This window comes from Colletotrichum fructicola (assembly GCF_000319635.2).
Source record: "Colletotrichum fructicola Nara gc5 chromosome Unknown KSG_Nara_v1_contig01, whole genome shotgun sequence".
Taxonomy (NCBI): Eukaryota; Fungi; Ascomycota; class Sordariomycetes; order Glomerellales; family Glomerellaceae; genus Colletotrichum; species Colletotrichum fructicola.
This window is the reverse complement of record NW_027094051.1, coordinates 894,464-914,507: the sequence shown is the minus strand read 5'-3', so window position 1 is coordinate 914,507 and position 20,044 is coordinate 894,464. Positions and strand designations below refer to the sequence as shown.

At 51.6% G+C, this 20,044-nt stretch overlaps 7 protein-coding genes across 7 annotated transcripts; 5 read left to right on the top strand and 2 right to left on the bottom strand.

Moving 5' to 3' along the window:
* Positions 1 to 2,644: 2,644 nt before the first annotated feature.
* On the top strand, positions 2,645 to 4,454 carry CGGC5_v000276 (Cytochrome P450 monooxygenase FUM15; the record flags this gene model as incomplete). The annotated part of the gene is made up of 6 exons (XM_032036842.1): positions 2,645 to 2,668; positions 2,768 to 3,065; positions 3,122 to 3,238; positions 3,296 to 3,721; positions 3,784 to 3,984; positions 4,045 to 4,454. 6 exons carry the CDS (start codon positions 2,645 to 2,647, stop codon positions 4,452 to 4,454), a joined length of 1,476 nt encoding a protein of 491 aa, XP_031884207.1.
* Positions 4,455 to 5,965: 1,511 nt separating this feature from the next.
* On the top strand, positions 5,966 to 7,623 carry CGGC5_v000275 (Arginine metabolism regulation protein II; the record flags this gene model as incomplete). The annotated part of the gene is made up of 4 exons (XM_032036841.1): positions 5,966 to 6,026; positions 6,102 to 6,589; positions 6,675 to 6,803; positions 6,871 to 7,623. The coding sequence occupies 4 exons, from the start codon at positions 5,966 to 5,968 to the stop codon at positions 7,621 to 7,623; spliced, it is 1,431 nt and encodes a 476-aa protein (XP_031884206.1).
* A 1,096-nt stretch (positions 7,624 to 8,719) lies between these two features.
* CGGC5_v000274 (alcohol dehydrogenase) lies at positions 8,720 to 10,482 on the top strand (the record flags this gene model as incomplete). The annotated part of the gene is made up of 3 exons (XM_032036840.1): positions 8,720 to 8,987; positions 9,058 to 10,231; positions 10,296 to 10,482. 3 exons carry the CDS (start codon positions 8,720 to 8,722, stop codon positions 10,480 to 10,482), a joined length of 1,629 nt encoding a protein of 542 aa, XP_031884205.1.
* A 565-nt stretch (positions 10,483 to 11,047) lies between these two features.
* CGGC5_v000273 (uncharacterized protein) lies at positions 11,048 to 11,803 on the top strand (the record flags this gene model as incomplete). Its single annotated transcript, XM_032036839.1, has 2 exons — positions 11,048 to 11,519; positions 11,577 to 11,803. 2 exons carry the CDS (start codon positions 11,048 to 11,050, stop codon positions 11,801 to 11,803), a joined length of 699 nt encoding a protein of 232 aa, XP_031884204.1.
* Positions 11,804 to 13,222: 1,419 nt separating this feature from the next.
* RED1-2 (NADP-dependent oxidoreductase RED1) lies at positions 13,223 to 14,272 on the top strand (the record flags this gene model as incomplete). Its single annotated transcript, XM_032036838.1, has 1 exon — positions 13,223 to 14,272. One exon carries the CDS (start codon positions 13,223 to 13,225, stop codon positions 14,270 to 14,272), a length of 1,050 nt encoding a protein of 349 aa, XP_031884213.1.
* A 608-nt stretch (positions 14,273 to 14,880) lies between these two features.
* On the bottom strand, positions 14,881 to 17,488 carry CGGC5_v000271 (uncharacterized protein; the record flags this gene model as incomplete). Its single annotated transcript, XM_066150653.1, has 5 exons — positions 14,881 to 15,108; positions 15,170 to 15,236; positions 15,310 to 15,971; positions 16,385 to 16,838; positions 16,896 to 17,488. 5 exons carry the CDS (start codon positions 17,486 to 17,488, stop codon positions 14,881 to 14,883), a joined length of 2,004 nt encoding a protein of 667 aa, XP_066009911.1.
* A 675-nt stretch (positions 17,489 to 18,163) lies between these two features.
* On the bottom strand, positions 18,164 to 19,097 carry ybdR-0 (putative zinc-type alcohol dehydrogenase-like protein YbdR; the record flags this gene model as incomplete). The annotated part of the gene is made up of 3 exons (XM_066150652.1): positions 18,164 to 18,319; positions 18,418 to 18,931; positions 19,000 to 19,097. The coding sequence occupies 3 exons, from the start codon at positions 19,095 to 19,097 to the stop codon at positions 18,164 to 18,166; spliced, it is 768 nt and encodes a 255-aa protein (XP_066009910.1).
* Positions 19,098 to 20,044: the final 947 nt, after the last annotated feature.

Genomic DNA, 20,044 nt, shown 5'->3' with positions numbered 1-20,044 from the left:
AGCAGCTGCATAAGTGTTTACTGTCTTGCGTGACATACGTCGCCGCATGTATACACATGTATTTGTTGGCAGTCTGTTCCACTGAGCTGGCCGAGGTCTGAAAGTGTGGCGTAACGCAAAAGCAGGCACCGGTACAATACTTTGATTCTCATGTTGAACGATTCTTAAATTGACTTGCTCCCAAAATAGTCATGAAGTGTGACTGCGAGGCTACCCTCGATATCGTGGCTGTCACCTCAACTCCAAAGCCAGGTACTTGGGTTTCCCACGATCATGCTGGTCATGTCTCGTGTCACGCGCAAGTTCAGATGACGGCTCATATCAGTAATCACAGCTAGCCCCATCTGCAAGCTCCCTAAGGCTATTTACCCATAGCGTAGGGGGTGTGTGAGACATTGCCGGGCGCCTGGATACAAGCATACAAGATTTCAAATTGACAAGGCCATGGCATCCTTTCTCGTGTGACGCCTTCGCAAGTCATGATGAGCCGTGATCCCCGACAGCCTGCAGATAGAAGAAACCCTCTGCCGGGTCTGAATTGCTCGCCCTGATTCTGGAACTCTTCTCATCAAACCCTTGAAACTCCGTCATTCCTCACCTAAGCCATCACATCTTTGCTTCGTGTCAACAGAAAAGAAAAGTGCCTCGTCTTTGAGAAGTCTTCAGCTGCTGTAAACTCTGCTCAGCATCTCCTTATTAGACTTGGCGGCTGCAAGGACTGCAGAGATTCGACCCAATCACAGCAGAGGTTTCAGCCACTTAATATCGGTAGGCGATTCTCGGGAATCGACGTCGCTCCCAGCTCTTGGGAAAAGATCTTGTACGATCGATCGCGGCCTCACACCCCTTTCTCCCCTATCCCCGCCCGCCGACTGGATCAGAGACATTGGCCGCGGCCCCCGGGGGATCACGATACATCGGAAATCCTCGCTCAGATCTCGCAGAAGATTGTCAAGTACCGTGCGAGGGGTGAAACGCAGGCGCAACCGCCGAATGGCCAGTCAACTAGGCCAACCTGCAACTTTGAGGTCGTACAAGGGGAAAAACATCCACCAATAAGCTTGTATGAGGGTGGTTCCGGATGCTCCGCGACATGCTGATGCAGAGTGATTGATGGCGACGATGATCTCGCGCGTGCGCATGTGCAGCGAATTGCATAGGAATTGTCGTCGATGCAGCGTGTACCCGTCTCTGGTCGCATCGGCGGCCGCAGCGACGGTGAACCACAGAGAGCCTTTCGCAAGGTCTTCCCGACTTGTTACGCCAGCGTCAATAGTCTTCTCTTGTCTCTTTTCACGCAATCTGGGACTCCGGACCTATCAGCCCTGCCTCTTGTCTGGCCTGCAGGACGCATCAGACGGCAATTTCTCGTGTCTCAGTCGAGAGAGGCGGACGAGAAGGCGAGTTGGAGTCGGTGGGAGGGTTGTTCCAAAGGACTGGGCCTGTGTGACGTCGCGGCAGCATCCGCTTTGCTGATTAATACTCGGAAAGGTTACCGGCGGCGTTCTTTTGATGATTATGCTGCCTGCGATTCTGCAGCCGCCCAACGGTGAGGGAGATGATTGTCAGCCGGACGCTTTCAAAGACCCGGGGCACCGAGGACAACGAGACCGCCATCGTCTCCGCGCGTATTCGCCTTTTCGCGCATGGACGCCCACCCCGTTCTGCAGATAGTTGTTGATCGCTGGTGACAGGGATTGTACAGGGACCAGCCTCACGTTTGTTGTTGCTTCCGATCCCAACTCCACCCCCCTCGTGGGTGTCACGCTGCCGTCAGGGGTAATTCAGCAGTTTGTGTTCCCTTGAAGCCAGATCCAGTGGCCATGCGAGAGACTTTTGCCAGGGAAGTTGATGAGGAGATCCTTGTGTGACGACGAGAATAGATTGCAAGTTGATCTTGCGGTGAGTCCATGCCGGGATGTATTCCTTCCCCATCCTGAGCTTTTATGTTGGTGGCGCTCAGTGTGTGACGAAATGTTTGCTTGTCTGGAAGAATTTGTTGGTCGACACATGGTTCAAGATCCTTGGTGGGATCGGTGATAATGCAGTTTGGAGGAGGCTTTGCATACTCGATGTTTATGAAATCTCCGCTCTGCCGCCAGGCCGCCCTCCTTTTTGGGTGTGGGAGGACGGCACATGGATGGGCTTGATGTCCAAAAAGAACACAAAGGAATTCGAAACACTATTGTGAAAGGGCTCTGGGAGTTTTTCTACAAAAGCCTGACGGTGCCCGTTGACTTGTGCTGTGGCAAGAGAGGACGAGGAAACCTTTGAAGTTTCCATCCGACTTAGCAAACAAGCCTCCTCGACTCACTTATACTCACTCTCACCATTATTCCCCTCTAACGCTCTGTCTTGCGATTTGATACCCTGCGTAATACTCTTCCTGCCCTAATATTTGGTTGCCTTTCGTCGTCTTGCATGGGCGCTTTGGACATTTATTTATCATTGCAGACAAGATCGCTGTTGTAGCATGGCTGCAAGGCTTTGTGTGGGAGCATCGCTCCTCATCACCGCTCTTACCTGGAGGTTTCACCATGTCAATCTCTTCACATCTGGGCTACTACTTTTTGCATCTCTCGCGATTCAGGGCCTTGTGTTCGTAGGCTACCGGGTTTTCATCTATCCTTACTGGGTGTCGCCCATGCGCCATCTTCCAACTCCTCAGGTATGTCATGATGAAGGCTTTACCACAGGACATCAATCTTCTGAAGTTGAAATCCGTTGGAACTACATGGGAATTGTCGCTGACGAATTCAAATGCCAGGGGGGACACTTCTTCATCGGACAAATGCTCAACCAGATCAAAACTCCTGGTCCCGCCGATATTTTTATTTCCTGGATGCGCAGGTGGCCCGATGCCCCATTCGTGCGGTATCTGACCATTGGCAACACGGAGACGCTCATGGTCAACAGTCTTGCGGCTTTCAAGGAGGTGCAACAGACGAAGGCCTACTCGTTTCGAAAGTCACAGCTAGCAGGCAGGATGTTCTCGCCCATCACCGGTCACGGACTCATGTTCTCTGAGGGCGATGATAGGAAGAGGCAGCGGACACAGCTTTCCAGTGAGTCTTCAAAACTAGTGTAGGTCATACGTGTTTGCTAAGAGACATCATCACAGAGGCATTCTCGAACCAAAATACCCGGAGAATGCTCCCCGTATTCCAGAACAAGGCCCGTCTGCTCTGCGAGGCTATCAGCCACGAGTTGGGAGGTGAAGACCGCAAGTTGGTTGACGGTAGCTAAACCCACTGCCTTCCCTTTTATTCAGATATGCAAGCTGACCGAGCCAAAGTCGAGCGCTTCCTTCGCAAGGCCACTCTCGACGTCTTCGTCATCGGCTCCATCGGCTGCGACCTCGAGAGCATCTCGCTCCCAGAGGCGCACTTCTACGACGTGTACGAGCGCATCATCCGTCAGCCCGCCTTTGGACATATCATCACCTTTATTGACGGCCACATTCCGGTCCGCTCGTGGTTGCCACTGAAGAGCAACAAGATGTGGCTCAACGACGTGGCTCTCATCAGGACCATGCTCCTGAACTGCGTCGGCAACCGCACTATGGAGATGATGCGGGAGAAGCGCGGATTGGATGGTGAGAAGAGATCGGAGCGAAGGGATATCCTGACATTCATTATGGAAGATTGTCAATTTGAGGAGGGGGAGAGGCTGTGGACTGATGAAGAGCTCTTGGAGTACATGCTCAACTTCATCGCTGGAGGTAAGCCATTATGGATTGAACTACCTGTCTTTACCCAAGAAAACTTCTGACGTTAGTAACAGGCCATGAGACAACTGGCTCAACCCTCATGTGGGTTGCATACGTCCTTGCTACGAACGCCGGCGTCCAGGCGCGCCTCAAATCGGAAGTCCACGAGCTCTGCTCTGGTAAGCCGCGGGACTGGGATCCTACCTATGAGGAGGTCGAGCATCTCTCATACCTCAACAACTTCCTCCGCGAGACTCTACGATACTACTCACCAGGTGGGCTCCAACCCCTTCGTTAGCTTCTCACAGGTTTTGCTGACATCTATGATCTTCCAGGCATCTTCCTCCCCCGCGAGGCCGCAGAAGACGTCACAGTCTGTGGCGTCTTTGTCCCAAAGGGCACTCAGGTCACCCTTTGCCCAGCCGTCGCACACTTCAACACCACCTTCTGGGGCCCAGACGCGCACATCTATGACCCCGACCGCTGGTCCGACGGTCGTGCCGCTAAGGACTCCTACGCCATGGAGGCATTCCTCCAGGGCCCTTCTGGATGCATCGCGAAGAACATGGCGCTACTCAACATCAAGTCCGTCATCATTGGCCTCGTCCGCAACTTTACGTTCTCGCCACGGCCCGGATACGACGGTACAATCGAGTTAGCAAACCCAAATTTCACACTGCGTCCTAAAGATACGCTGAGGGTCGTAATCGAAAGGGACGAGACTATGATTATACAAGGGTACTAACGGTTTCGTGTTCGTCGATATATGGGCTGCCGGTGGGAAGAGTACAAAGATGGTGGGGTTGCAGCAGGGCAAACGCTAGCCCCAAAAATATACAGTTGCCGTGCAGACAGAGTGTGGCGTACATAGACGTTAATGACAATGAGATACATGTTCGATATGACCACCGGGCCCGCGAGTTGACAGATTTGACCACACACTGGCTTTGCCGCTACTATGTCGCCATTCGTATGTGCGGTGATACGATAGCCACTCGGTGCGTGTGGGAATCTATCTTCTCCAGAGTTTCGCTCTGTCCGCCCTCCGTTCATGGATCTATCACGAGAGGCTCGTTGCAGTACTTGAGTCCTATTGCAATGTTTTCACAGGAACCTTGAGTAACGTATCGTGCCAACATAAACATTATGAAATCTCAGCCCATCAGGTTAACCTACATGTAGTCACTCAGTCGGTCCCTGTGTCTAACCAAAATCCAGTAATCACCTGCTATAGCAGGACAAAGTTGCCAAGCCTTCCGGGAGGACGTTGGTCAAGGTGATGAATAGGCTCTCAGAGCCCCACAGCTTCGTGGTGCTTTGCCACTCGTGTGGATGTCTGTTTCTAGGCATAAGAGGGGGGGGGGGGTTCAGATTCTTGCTCAATCCATAGATTCTATTTAAATGGGTATATTGACTATCGGTACTCTTTTGTGGAAGAGGCAGGCCGTCTCACACCTGACAGCAGTTGATACACATTTTCCCAGCCCATAGTCAAGGTGGCGAGAACGGTTTCGATGCTAGCTCAACACCAAGTCATACTGTCCGACGTTGGACCTTCTCCTTTCTGTATCACTGTTTTTTTCTCTCTCGTTTTTGCTTCCCCCAAATCACTCCCCTTACCTTCCCTCAGAATCATGGGGATTCTAGCACCTCATTCAGTCAGACTTCAACGATGATGCCTGCTAACAATATCAGCCTTATGCGCGGTTCTCTGCATCTCGAGCAAACTTACCACATCGAGACATCCCCGGCGCGGTAGATCATCCAATAGTCGTGATGAATCCTTCTGCAAGAAGAGTCGTGATAGGCCCGCACTTACGAATGCCCAGGGTACACATCGCTTATGCAGCATCTCTCTCATGAAGGGTTTAGCGCTGACAAGGGCCTCGAACCTTTGTGCAGCATCTTTGCTGGCGAACGTCGTCAGTAGACCCGCACATCCGGGTAACGCTCCGAATTTGTCAGTGGCAGACCGTTTCATGTCGGCCAAGTCCACTTTTGCACCCCGCGCCTGCTTTGAAGCGCGCAGTTTAAATATCACAGAGACGGTGTTTGTGTTTGCTGTCAATTGAGGCCGACGAAAGTTTCCTGATTGAGAACACAATCACTGTCTTGCCATTCTCTTTGGAGACAACCACACGCCTCTCCGCGCCTTTGACACATCATCACGCACCCTTCTCAGGACTCGGGCTGGCAAGTTGCAGACCGAGACACAGCGTTGTTTCTTCTTTGTCCATCACGAGTCAGGCCGCCGAGATGGGACGCGCGCCTACGAGCGGCTACTGTCACACCTGCCGGCGAAGGCGGGTGAAATGCGGTAAGTACCTCCGGCCGGGAGGATCTCACATCTCATTGCGGGCTCTCCCGAGCTGACGGATCCTCCAATAATCAGGCAGGGAACGCCCAGAATGCGGCCGGTGTGTCAAGTCAGGTCATAAATGCCTGGGTTATGACCTGCCGCTCCGCATGCAGAACTACACGGTCAGTGGGGAGAGCAGCGGCAGCCCAGCTTTAGTTCCCGTGACTTCCGCGCCGGTCCTGCGGGCCAAGATTGCACCAGAGTTGCCGTTGACCGCCTTCCGTAACACGATGGCGTTCTCACATCTGCTGGCTAACTACCGTTGGGCACCGTTTTGGAAACCGTTGCTGAGTACGTCAATATCGGCGAACTCCACAAAGGCAGAAAAGGCGCACTATACCGCGGGTCTGGCGACTGCCTTGGCGTACATGGGAACAATGACGGGAAAGCCCAAAATGGTGTCGGATGGCTATGAGATGAATGGCGGCGTCATCAGAGCACTTCACTGGGCGCTTCAAGAAAAGTCAAAAGATGACATGGCGCGTTGGGCTCTCACTATTATGGTGTTGTGCATGTACCAGGTATGCGTATTTCCATTTTCCTAACGCCCGTTGAAGATGATACGTAACTTGAGACATAACAGATACCGAGCTAATAACTGAACAGTACACCATTGAAGCCAATCCAAACCTTCCACATTACGTTGGGGTGATTCAAGTCATTGAATTTTGCGGGCCAGAGCACTTCCAGCACGAGCCCATGTTGACGATATTTAGACAAATACGAGCGCAACACGTAAGTATCTTCAATAGAACTACTCACTGGTCCAGACTTGAGGCTCATTTTAACATCTCAAACTTAGTCATGCAGCTCTTTCTTCCACAAAGAAGCCTCTTTCTTCGAACAAGTAGCCTGGAAGACCATACCATGGAAGCACAGCCCAAAGACCCTGCACGACCGGCTCATAGACATGTACGTCGACCTGCCTGGCCTCGGCGCTATGCTTGGCCCCTCATCAATCTCTTTGACAAAACGTCAAAAGTTTGATGTCGAGTTGAGAGCGTGGGATCATCTATCACGCCTATATAAGTGGCGGAAAGACTGGGAAGTCGTTAATCCCAAGACAGCCACAGAAGTATGGCTGCATCTGCCACAAGACGCGGATGAAATTACGATCCCTTGGGTTAAGGACCTCTTGACGAGGGCTATAGATGTTAAATCAGCGAATCAGGCGACGGATCTCCTGATATACAACTCAACTCTGGTTTATGTCATGCAGGTCTTACATATTCTGCGTACTGGCAATCGACAACCTCAACCCTTCCCGCCAGAAAGGGGTTTCGAGAAGACAACGAGCGGGCCGCTGTATATGCCAGAAGAGATCAAGCACCATTGGCAGCCGATGGTCGAAGCGTTGAGGATCATGCGTCTGGCCCCGTCGATGATATTTGCCAGCGATAGCGGTATTATGCTTGCTGTATCGGTGATTGGTATTATTTATAATTACATACGGGGAACTCCGGGGCTTGACCACCTCCTGCTTTCCACCGTGAACAATCCAGAGCAGCACGAGGCCGCTAGAGGGGAGTTGATCTACTTTCAATTGCCTGAGTGAGAATAAGAAACGGGATTCTGGCATATTATGGTTACCTCGTGTGGGCATAAATAGATCCGATAATCATTCATTTCGAGCGTGCCGAAAGTATTTTATTTGTCATCGTTCCTGCCTTGAAACGACCAAGAGCAAATGAAGTTTCCCGCTGAAAGACTTGGAAGGTATAAGGAAGATCTCCCATTATGTCAGACACAAAAGCGCGCATTCAAGCTTCCCTGTGTGTATTTCTTAGGAGGAAACACCATCGCTATGTTGCGGGGTTGCTGCTCTCAGTTCTGCAGACAAAGAAGATGCACCACGGGGATTGGCAATGTCAGCTGGTAGCATCGATTCAGCATCCCGTCGGGTGCTTGGCATTCAACAGCTTTACTGACATGCCATACATGAAGACCCGTCGACGCAGGGTTGTATTGATTTGAGACTTCGATTGATCCTCGCGTAGGCAACTAGCCTCATAAGTCCTTCTCCAGGAGTTGCAAAAAGCAACAACCCCAGCAATACTTGTTGAATCACTCCGAGCCTTCAGTATCCCTGGATTGTCAGACTGATATCATCTAATGCAGGAATAAGGAGCTTCACCTGATGTGACCCGAAATGACGCTTCATGCTACCTGCTGACATGCAACTTGCTGACATCCCACCGGCTGATATCTAGACCCATCGCAGCAGCCACCGAGCTGCTTGAGCTACCCTGGGAGCTCCTTGGTGGGCACCCAAGACAGCCCCTAGAAGTATTGCGCAAGAGAATGTACCAATGACAGCAATTCGAAAGATTGATAGCTCAGCCAAGCCTCGATGAAAGCATGGACAGGTCGCCGCCATAGGAAGGTTACGATGCGTGCCGGCAATGACGATGCTGAAAGGACCGATTTAACCCTGATGGTCATTTTAAGTCTCAGTGAACTGGAATCATCGTTCGGCCTTATGTTCGAGCCAAGACGCGACCCCTGACAGAGAAAGGGGCACTGTGGTCATTGTGGCAATGTATTTAATCGCTGCTCTCCTCCTGCAAGTTATGTTGAGATTGGATGTCACAGCACCGACTGTTTGTCAATCTTTACCCTGCTTTCCTTAAGACCGGCAACAACTCTAGATCATGCTTTGGGACTACATCGTTGTTGGTGGCGGCCTGGCCAGTTCAGTTGTCTCGAACCGCCTGCTGGGCCTGAACACCAGCCTCAACATTCTGGTCATCGAAGCTGGCCCCAACGCCAACGATCGGCAAGACATAATCTGGCCAAACGGCACTGGTGGTGCCGACCTTCGGTGGAGCGTTCCTACGGCGCCGCAAGTCAAACTCAACAACCGGACCCTCGACATCTTTCTAGGCACCGGATTGGGAGGCGGCACTTTGATCAATGCTGGTAGGTCTTCTGAGCTGTCTCCTATTAGCGAAGAGCCTTCATCTTTACTGAAACAACCCTTGTAATGTAGGAAACTGGGTTCGAGGCGACAAAGCCGACTACGACGAATGGGGAGCTACGGTCGGCGATGACCGCTGGTCATATGCCGGCCAGCTTCCCTTCATGAGGCAGTCCGAAGCCTTCCAACACCCCGACCGGAACCCGGAACAACACGGCTACACTGGCAACGTCTTTGATCAAACGGTCACGTCGACAAACAGACCCTTCCCTCTTCGCGAATACGTGCTCCAGTCGTGGAATGAGATCGGAGTACCTACCCTGCCGGGGCTTGATGGCAACGCAGGCAACCCTCTTGGTGTTGGTGACTTTTCCGAAAACAAGCACGACGATCGGAGAGAAATTGCTTCAGTGATCTATCCGCTTGATGGTATTACTGTGCTCGCTGATACTGTAGTCGAGAAAGTGCTCGTCTCTACGAATGGAACGATACATGTCTCCGGAGTTCAGCTCGCGAACGGCACACAGATTCTGAGTCGACGAGTCATCCTATCGGCCGGCGCTCTTCGAACTCCTCAGATCCTCATGCTTTCCGGCATTGGTCCTTGCGATGAGCTAGAGCGCCATGGTATTGATGTCAAGGTCAAATCGCCTGAAGTGGGCAAGAACTTCATGGAGCACTCCTCCTCAACAACATCGTGGGCTATTAGGAACCCAGAGGAAGGCTGGATCCCAGGTTCCGGAAACCCACTCTTCGACCAGGAGCAGTATGGATGGGGCAACCCGCAGGATTTCATGGTGTCCATATCCGTCGATGCATCGGGCTTGGCTGCAGCGATCGAAGCCGATGAGGGCGTGGCGCCGGATCCAAGCACGCATCGACTGCTTCAACAAAATCGTACGCTCTTGGAGCATGTGTTCCAGTACTTCAGCTACGGAGGCGGTGCTAGTGGCAGCACCGTCAGCTTCATGTCTATCCTCTTTCTCCCGACTTCTCGAGGTACCGTTACTCTTGCCTCCACCAACGCCAGCGACTTCCCGGTCGTCGATCCCAACTACTTTGGTACCAACGTTGACCAATATGTGCATCGAGAGGCTCAGCGCCTGCAGTACCGGTTCGCTGGGAGTAACACCACTGTTTTGGGAAGAGAGATCCTTGGAGGTGAGGTCATTTCTGAGGGGCAGGATGCTCTTGCAGAAGGGATCACGGACGATGCCCTGAATAATCGTCTTCGCGCGTCAGTCCGGTAAGTTGCACAACGTCGCAAAGTGTTCCTGGTATCTTGATGCTAATAGTCCATGTCGTGAAAGATCTGCATTTCACCCGTCTGGTACAGCGTCTATGGGCAAGGTTGTGGACAATGACTTGAAAGTGAAGGGAGTCGACAACCTGTTCGTGGTGGACACTTCTGTGTTCCCTGTCCCGATCGCTGCCCACTTGCAGGTTGCGACTTACGCCCTCGCCGAGCAAGCTGCAACCATCATCTCCCAGGCCTAGGAAAATACCAGGAAACTCTTCACGATATCACCTAGCTGAGATTTGGATCTTTCTGGCGAGTTTGTATTCTCGGAGGGACCTGCGTGCTTGGCGATAATTGAAAACATTTTCGTCAAATCATGTACTTTCATACTGCGGAAAATGAACAATGCGAAATCTTCACAGCTAAACTTTGAACAGAGCCAGCTTCTGAAGCCTTTACAAATGCAAACTTCCAAAGACGCTTCTCACTGAACCATGCTTAGAAGAGAAATCTTTCGATGCCATGTCGAACATGGTTTTATTACTCCGAGTTCAGGCATCTGTCATCCAACCCACGTTGTCTTACCTTACAAATTCTCGCGGGCGGGCACCTTGCTTGCCGCGGCTTGGGCCGCATCAGGGGGCGATCTGGCGGGGTTCAACCCCCGTGGCAGAACTTACACAGCGCGCGTCATGTCGGCATTCCGCAGCGCGTCCTCAACAATTACGATTAGGGCGTGAGGTAAGGCGCGTCATCTAGCTGTGTCTTCACCTTCTTTGAACGTCATCAATCATCGAAATTTGGACAGGTTTTAACATCAAGATGCCTCCGAAGAAAGAGCCGAAAACGCCGTTAATGGCAGAAGGCCTCGACGACAGTATGCTGGAGGACATCTTCGCGTCGGACCAAAATATCTACCCCGCGCCGCTCACCTTGGATCGCCTCCGCAGCTGGACAGAGGCGGCACCAGAGCTTGCGCAATGCTTCTGGTTCACGGCCGTCAGAAGCGAGTGGATGTCATGGCCCTTGGCCGGTACCATCATCGCACTCCCTGTTCTATCCTCATTCTGGCGCGATTTGCTGGTTGGCAGGCTCAAGGAGACGGCCATTGATCCTGCAACCATGTTTCCAGGCGAGAACGACCAAGATGCAGAGATTGGTCTGCATGTATTCCACATCGAGAGGACCGATGAGCCCCAGACTACAATGAAGCTGCCTGGGTTCGGGAGGTTCGCGATGAACTCTGTCGTCGAGGCTGCGGCGGAGGTAGGGTGGAAGGTGATCGGGCAGTCGGGTGAGTTCTATCGAGAGCACGCGCGGAGAAAAAGTGATGACTGATGTTTGTTGGCAGCACTCACGGCCACAGAGGATGGAAAACGGTTCTTCGAAAAGATCGGGTTCGTGCCAACGGGCTATGAGGAGTACTGGGTTGATTCCGGATCATCGTCAGGTGTTCAACTCGTGACTGTGTCCGCGGATACCGCGTCCGAAACAAAGATCCCAGAGAAAGAGACCATCAAGGGACACGCGACGATGATGGCGACAACAAAACACCTGCTCTCGGTAGATGCCGCTTAGGACCCTTGCCAGCATGTCACTCGGCACATCATTGAAGAACAGCATGGGCAGCGGGCGATCGGAGATTTCGAGAATTCGAGAAGAATCAGTGGATGATCGCCCCAAGTGGATAGCGGAATTGGGACGATGTGGAGGGCGGAAATTGTGGCTTTGAAATCAAGAATACCATCACACAAGTTCACAACTGGATCTGGCCCCTCTCTCAGTGCTCAAATTCTGGAGCAATCATTTGCCCGACACCATCAATTGCCCCGGACCCCGTCTGCAACACTTGAAAGGCTCATCAAAGGGGTCCAAAGTCAACCTCGGCTCCGTCCCGACCGCCTGGCCAGACTCTGCATCCCTCGGCCGCGGACCTGGTAACCGGGAGCACGGCCGGCGGCTCTAGGAGCTTCGTTCGGATCCAGAGCACCGAAACGGGCAGCCAGCTCCGGAGATGTCTGGTGTTCGCTTTGTCATCATTGCTTCATGGCAGAGATTTCTGTGGCCCTCTCAGTTGTCTGAGGCGACACGACGAAATGCTGTCAAGAGCTAGTCAGTGATGGGACGGACTCCTGACTCGGGGCTTCCTGGACAAAGCGGCAATCCCGACTCCGTCAGTTTTGCAGACCAGAGAAGAGCGACGTGGCGGTACATACTACAGAGCGTAGCATTAGGACCTTAACGCCGACCATAACGTTATCAACAAAACAACCCTAAGAAAGAACAGGAACCAAGTCCCCGGTCCATGGAGGGATCAATTAGCTTCATTGGCCTAGCGACAGACCGCTTACCGTTTCGTGCAGCGGGTAGCCCCGCCATGAGCCGCGGCATCTTGATGTCAGAGACAGAAATGAGGGGCAAAAAATTGGAAGAAAAAAAAATGTTCGCACAGAGAGCTGACTTACTAATTATCCACACGGCAAGCGGTCAAGCGATCAGCCAAGCAATCCTTGAGAGCAGCACTCGTTCCCAAACAAGCTGGCAGGATTCCCAGGCTATCCTAGATCGGGGAACCATTTCACGAACTGACAGCCAAGCCTAGATCAGAAGGCGAAACCCATACCCCACCGACAGGACAACCATACGAGTGGATTGTTCGACGTGTGCTATGCCATTCTTCCATCATGACGTTATGGCTTCTACCGTCTTCTGAAGAGCATGGTCCGGCCGCTGGCAACCCCGTGTTTGCCATGAAGGCCAGCATCAAGGGACCACCTCGTCGGACCCGGCGCGGGCCCGATGGAGCTTCGTCATGATCTGGAGCAAGTGCTCAAATCCCATATAAGAAACTGGCTATCCCTTCCCAAGATTGAGTTGACTTTTGAAACAGCAGCACAATCTCATCCTATTTTCACATTTTTGTCATTCATCTTACAAAATCTCGCGATACCCAACCCTTTGATACCCCTTTCCTCAGATCGTCAACAACTCATCACAATGGCTCCAGTTTCCAACAAGTGCTTCGTTTTCAAGCAGGTCCCCAAGGGCCTGCCCGTCCCGGGCCAGGACCTCACCGTCGAGGACCGCCCCATCGACCTCGAGCAGCCTCTCAACGGCGGCATCCTGATCAAGGTCCTCTACTCCTCCTTCGACCCCTACATGCGCGGCCGCATGCGCCCCGCCGAGGCCGGCAAGTCCTACATCCCGCCCTTTGAGCAGGGCGCCACCATCGTCTCCTCCATTGTCGCAAAGGTCGAGCGCTCCGACACCCCGCAGTTCGCCGCCGGCGACCTCGTCACCTCCTTCATGGGCCCCAACGCCGAGTACGCCGTCATCCCCGCCAAGTTCACCCAGGGCTTCTTCAAGGTCCCCAACACCCACAACGTCGACCTCCCGCTCTTCGTCGGCGCCCTCGGCATGCCCGGTATGACCGCCTACGAGGGTCTCTACGACATCGGCAAGCCCCAGAAGGGCGAGACTATTTTTGTGTCCTCCGCCGCTGGCGCCGTCGGCCAGATTGTCGGACAGCTGGCTAAGGCTGAGGGCGTCAAGGTCATTGGCTCCGTCGGTTCTGACGAGAAACTCGACTTCATCATCAACGAGCTCGGCTTCGATGGCGGCTTCAACTACAAGAAGGAGTCTCCCCGCGACGCCCTGAAGCGCCTCGCACCCCAGGGTATTGACATGTACTTCGAGAACGTCGGTGGCGACCACCTCGAGGCTGCCCTCGAGTCCTTCAACCCCAAGGGCCGCATCATCGGCTGCGGTATGATCTCCGACTACAACACCCCTCTCGAGCAGCAGAAGGGTGTCCGTGGACTCTTCCACCTCGTCGCCAAGAAGCTCTCCTTCCAGGGCTTCCTTGTCGACCTGTCCCCCGCCAATTACAAGCCCTTCCAGGAGAAGGTGCAGCCTCTCATTGCCAAGGGTGACTTGAAGGTCAAGCTTCACGTCACGGAGAGCATTGATCAGGCTGCGGAGGGTTTCGTCGGTATGCTTACGGGACAGAACTTCGGCAAGGCTGTCTTGAAGATTGCGCAGGAGTAATTGGGAACATCTGTATCAAAATGGAAACATGTGTATAGTATAATGACAATCGATGATCACGAGATGCAACATTCCAGAAGCTCGGCATTCCTTCAAGAGTAACAGTGATATTCATGTTTTCGATTCCAGCCACTGTACGGTTACGACCTAGCGAATAATACGACAAGACAAAGGGCGACAACCTGTCAGAAGAAACAAGAGCCCGCCAAGACTTCAAACCTAGGCATCCAACATGGATGAAAGATGTGTACACTACTCAAACTTTAAGTCCCGTCCTCGATTGCCCAGTGCCTTTCTGAACGCCGATTCGCAACCCGAGAACTCCATATTGAAACTTGCAATTTCTAAAATGAGAAGCGACATACTATTGATCCTCGGCTCTGTTGCCTCGAATAAGCGCTGAGCAAGTATGCGGCCCATATCATCATCCGGCTGGAAGTCTTCTGGATAAGGTCCGGGCCCAAAGGCCGGGGCCTCGCATCGTTTGATGTGACACCTGAATTCCTCGAGAAGAAGTAGGCCCTCAATATGGAGGTTCTTCCAAACGTTGTGAATCTTGGTTTTGGGTTCCAGAAAATTGCAATGCCCCGGGAGGAGCATATGTCTTGTCAGCTGTGATAGGACCTGCCACAAGTTGTAGGCCGGTAAGCTAATTGGACACCTCGAACTGCAGTCGCCTTTGACACAGTCGTAGATCCATTTTCCAAGGGACTCGTAGTCGAATGCTCCATTTTGAAGTACAGCAGGCCAATCCTGCGTGGGCGTAGTCCAATCAAGTAACGCATCGCTTGATGGATGGCTAGCCCTCCATTCTTGAGCCAAACACTTTCGATCTTCTATATCATGTTCAGTTAGTTGAGATTCGTCTATTCATTCCTTCAAGATATGGTCTCTTACCCCTGGGGTGTACGTAATCTTGCGGCAGGCATAGCCATTCCCGTGGCTGTGGATGTTCCTGGTCCGACTGCGTTGGGCAAGTCGCATCAGAATTCAGTCCTACTATTTCTTTAAAGCCATATGCATTGTTTATTTCATACTTCTCGTGGCCGCAGAAGGGGCCTTCACCAGGTTGTGGCTTCTTCAGGTACTTTCCCAAGTATATCGTTGCTCTCATCCATGCCATCATCTCTGGTTCGTAAGGTAGCAGCATGTTTTCATTGTCTTCGGATTCTGTGTTCAGTTGTATCTGTAGATCCTTTCTTCGTCTGTAATTCGGCTGTTCCGGTGCATATGGGATTTGTTCTGGCATGTCCAGAACTTCTTCTGGTGTGCTTCCGGTTTGCTCAGATGCAAGGAGACTCTCTTCATCTGAGTCTTCATCTAAGTCTCCGGTGGCCGTCTTTCTTATGTCCTCAAAACCTTGCGCCAAGGGGATTGACTGACTAAAGGACTTGTCGCGCGCATGAGATCCGAATTTAAAGTAGTGTACGTTTTGTTTCGAAGACTTGGGTAGAAATTGTGTTGGTCTGGCGGCGTCGGTATGAGTGTCTTTCATAAAGCTTCCTGTGGCATTCTCAAAAAGTCTTCGTGCCGCTGTAGCAAATGTCTCTTGTTGCTCCGCAAAGAATGGACCGGGTCGCTTTCCCTTGGACACAACGGTGATCCTCGTATGTCCTTGAAAGTCCTCATCGTCAGAATCAGAGTCATGCGCAGTGTTGGGTCTTTTCCTATTCAATCTCTCATACTGAGGACCGCAACTCTTTGGTTTGTCATTAGGAACCATAGGAGTGCCCGAGACAACCTTTTCATCTCCTATTTCATTGTTTGACCTCGGAAAAGCTGGTTCGCCGAAACGTATCGCTCGACGCCTCGGTTCTGCGCCCTTCGAGGCACTCTTTGGAAGTATCTCTGCATCATCCAACTCGACCACTCGAGTGAAGAACATTTTGCAATTTTTGCTGCGTGTTCTTAGTGACTCTCATATCATATTACAGGAGGAAGAACTCACCATTGAGCCTGAGCACCAGCCTTTCCAGGTGACATTTCGTGGCACCACGGACAGCTAGCAGGATGCCTCTTTTGTGCATTCGAAGATGTTTCGCTGCACATCAAACTCATATCCACCATTTGATGTGGTAAGAATGCACTCTCCCATTCTAGTGACCTGTTTACCTCTCGGTCACTTGCGCGTTCTTTTAGAGTGTATCGCTTCTTCTTGACTCGGTGTGCACCCTTTTTCCCCTTGAAACGATCCATGAGGACATATTCGAAAGCATCCCAGGAAGTGATGGTCCGCAGGTGAATCGGAAACACTCGACCTGTGCTATCTTCGAGGGTGAAATATTCGTCGCTAAGAGGTCGGTCTACATATAGTCTCATTAATATGCTTTTGATCCCGTTCAGCTCTCCCGACAGTGCAACCATCATTGTCATGATATTGGACGTGGATCTTTGGATCTGTATCCCAATCTCGGCCACTGAACTGAGCTTGGAGAATAATTGTTTCCCAATTGCTCCAACATATCGCTTCATTGATTGGCCGGATCGTTTGATAGCATCTAATGTGCGATTTTCGTCATTCAAGGCCTGTTCGATGTAGTCCTGATGGCTTCGTTGCGTCAGGCGACTACAAATGACATGAGGTCAGCATCAGGTTTCTTCCGGCTACGATACTGATACTCACATATTCGTTATTCCTAGGAGCATGCTTAGAGATGCGGTGTGCCCTCTTATTTCATCTTTGAACTTGATGACTTCATGTTCCTTAAACTTCCATTGAATCTTCCAAAACGCGTCCCGAGCCCGATTCTTCGTCCCATCTTCATTGAGACCGGGGCTGAACTTCTGAGTTCGATCGCGAAAATCGTGAAGAGACCCGTTAATCTGAGCCAAATTGCTAGTTGCGAGCGCTTTCAAGTCATCAAGATGAACATCAAGAGTGTTGTCGTCGTAAATCCGTTCAACCTGCTGCACCGTCCTGTGAAGAATCTCGAGTTCTCGAACAACATCGCGATAGTTCTTTGCAGAGCCCCGACAGTCATCTAATGCAGCAATAATGTCTTTGATTAGTTTTGCAACCGCGATGAAATCGCCAACTGAACCAAAGGCCAACATAAACTCCATCACGGAAAACGACGTTGACTGAGCGCAAAAGGTCCTGCGGCGGCGCCAATACTCCTCAAATGATGAAGGATTGCGAAAAGCAGCAGCGTCCACTGGATCGCGAGGCAGCGACCTAAAGGCTCGAAATCCGCCATGCACTGCCTCATCAGGCATTTTGCAAGGCGACTGCAGGAATGATCAGATGAATAGTTCACATTGAAATGATTGGGTTACAGACTTGTATGGCATATGCAAAGTTGCTGACTTGTGACACTCCATATACCAATGATTCGCCTGCACGAACTGCCGATCACAGCGTGTCATTTTACCAAGCCAACCAGCATAGTGAATTCACTCGGCCTGCATAGGCCCCGGTACCTATCCGCCTCGTCAAATGATTGGTGCTTGTACATCAATCATTCTGAGCGCAAGGTGCCGAGAGCCTGATTTGTACACTCAAAAACAAACCTGGGCATTAAACGAGCCTCCAAGGCCAAATAAAAACCGACCCATTGGTACCACAAATGTTGTGTTGTACACGTCTTAAACAATTCAACTGACGTTTTGAATGCGCTACAAGAGGATAAAAATATTGCAAACGAATCTTCAAATTCATCTCACTCATTTGCACATCAATCTACGCTATTGTTTACAAGCCTGGCTTGAATATCACCTTGGACACTCGAGCTCCATCAAACAACTTATACCCAGCCTCTGCCTCTGATAGTGGCATGCGGTTGCTAGTCAAGAACCTTCTCGTAGTCAGCGATCGCTCCAACGATAAGGCGAGACAATTGAGTCAGTCACGCAAAACTCACCCCAAAGACTTTTGCTTCTTTTCCAGCAGTTCTAAAGCCTCACTGAAAATGCTCCTAACGGGGCATCGGCCCATTTGAAGCCGGACTTTCTTGCTGGAATAAGATCAGTAACAATGACCTCGACTGTAAGAGGGGATGCGCTCGCTGCGAGTACGTACTCGTAAGCCTCTTTCGCTGACCACGGTATCTACAAGTCATTAGCAGAATGTCATCTAACATAGGACATGTAGCACTCAAATCTTGAGAATGCACGCCGATACTGCTAATAACTCCAAACGGCCGTACAATTTCAAAGGCCGTTCTCAACGCCGGAGAGAGGCCCACGGCTTCGATGACAAGGTCGGCACCGCGACCCTCGGTCACAGCCTCGACCTGAGCCTGCAGGTTCGCCATGCCATCAAGAAGGTTCAGAGGCTTTGCTCCAAGCTTCTCCGCCCGCCCCAGTCGGTCTTTCACGCTGTCGATAGCGAGGAGACGTTGAGGTCGAAGGTTGGCGGCCGCAACGATGGCACACAGGCCCACGGGACCGGATCCCACAACTACGATCGTGCTGTCACGGACAGCCATACCGGTCAACATTTCCATACCGCTTTTTACCGCATAGTACCCCGTGGGAAATATGTCGGCCATGAGGACAAGTGCCTCGTCGGCGATTGTCGCTGGCGCCACGATAGCTGTGGTATCAGCCAGTGGAACTCGAACATACTCCGCCTGCCCGCCATCTAGGAAAGCTGTGCCAAATAGAAGACACTCAGGACAGCGTGCGCTCCCACCATTGCGGCAGTAAAAACAGTTGCCACTGTGCTTCCGCTGTCAGCTATGGCCGCTTGCTCTGGTGAAGGATTCTGGGATGGCTGGGCTTATTACCAAGAGACGGTGAACGGCACAACAACCTTATCGCCAACACGGAAAGTCTCAACTTCTGAACCTGCCTCGACGACTGTTCCAGCGAACTCGTGACCCATGATAAAGCCGGTCTGCGACGCTTGGTGTCCGCGATATACATGCAGCTCTCTGTGCCTCATGTTAAATTTGTGGTTTCTCAACGAACAGGATAGTCTGCGGTGACCTGCTTACGATCCACACAAGGCAGTGACATCCACTTTCACAATAATATCGGCTTCATTCTGTACTGAACAACATCAGCTCGGAGCGGGAATCATCTTTGCAAGGTATCGAAATATGCATACTCTTTGGGATCGGTCGCTCTTGGAGTGAAATATTACGAGGACCATGAAACACGACGGCTTGCATCGATTTCGAGTCGCTCATCGTTCAATTTTAATTAACTTAGAAATGGAGATCGTTGTTGTGGCTTCCACGTGGAGCTTGAGCTGGTTCAGATCTCAGACCTTGAGAGCGAGGATTCACTTCCGTTATGGTATATAACTGTGCAGTGTATCTGGAGGCGAAATGCAAAGAACACTATGTTTGTCCAAGAAGTGGAATCATGTCCTTGAGAGTCAAGTCTTATCCCATTCTCTTCCTGTGGCCTCAAATGGGCAAAGATGTCCTCGGCTAAGTCTCTGTGATCAGTCCCGGACATATCATACAAGCAGTCCCGACATCGCTTGCATTCAATGCCGGCTAATAATCTCCTTCTGACACGTCATCATCAGTTCGGAGAGTGCCGGTGAGCTACCTGAAAATCTTGGTCCTTCTCCGAATGACCCTTACCAGGATTCAAGACGCAGTTCATCAAGGATTAGTGCCACCTACAAAAACTCGGACCCACTGCCTTCGGCGAACGGTTGTGTCACTGCTTACGGCGAAATCAACTCTTCTCCGAGATCACTCCGATTCGCAGCATTCATCGGTCAAAACTATTCCTTGACATAGATCAGCGGCTCAAACTTCAATCCACACGAATCGTCATGCTGGCTTCATCTGCTTGATTGATCCAGGATTGTAC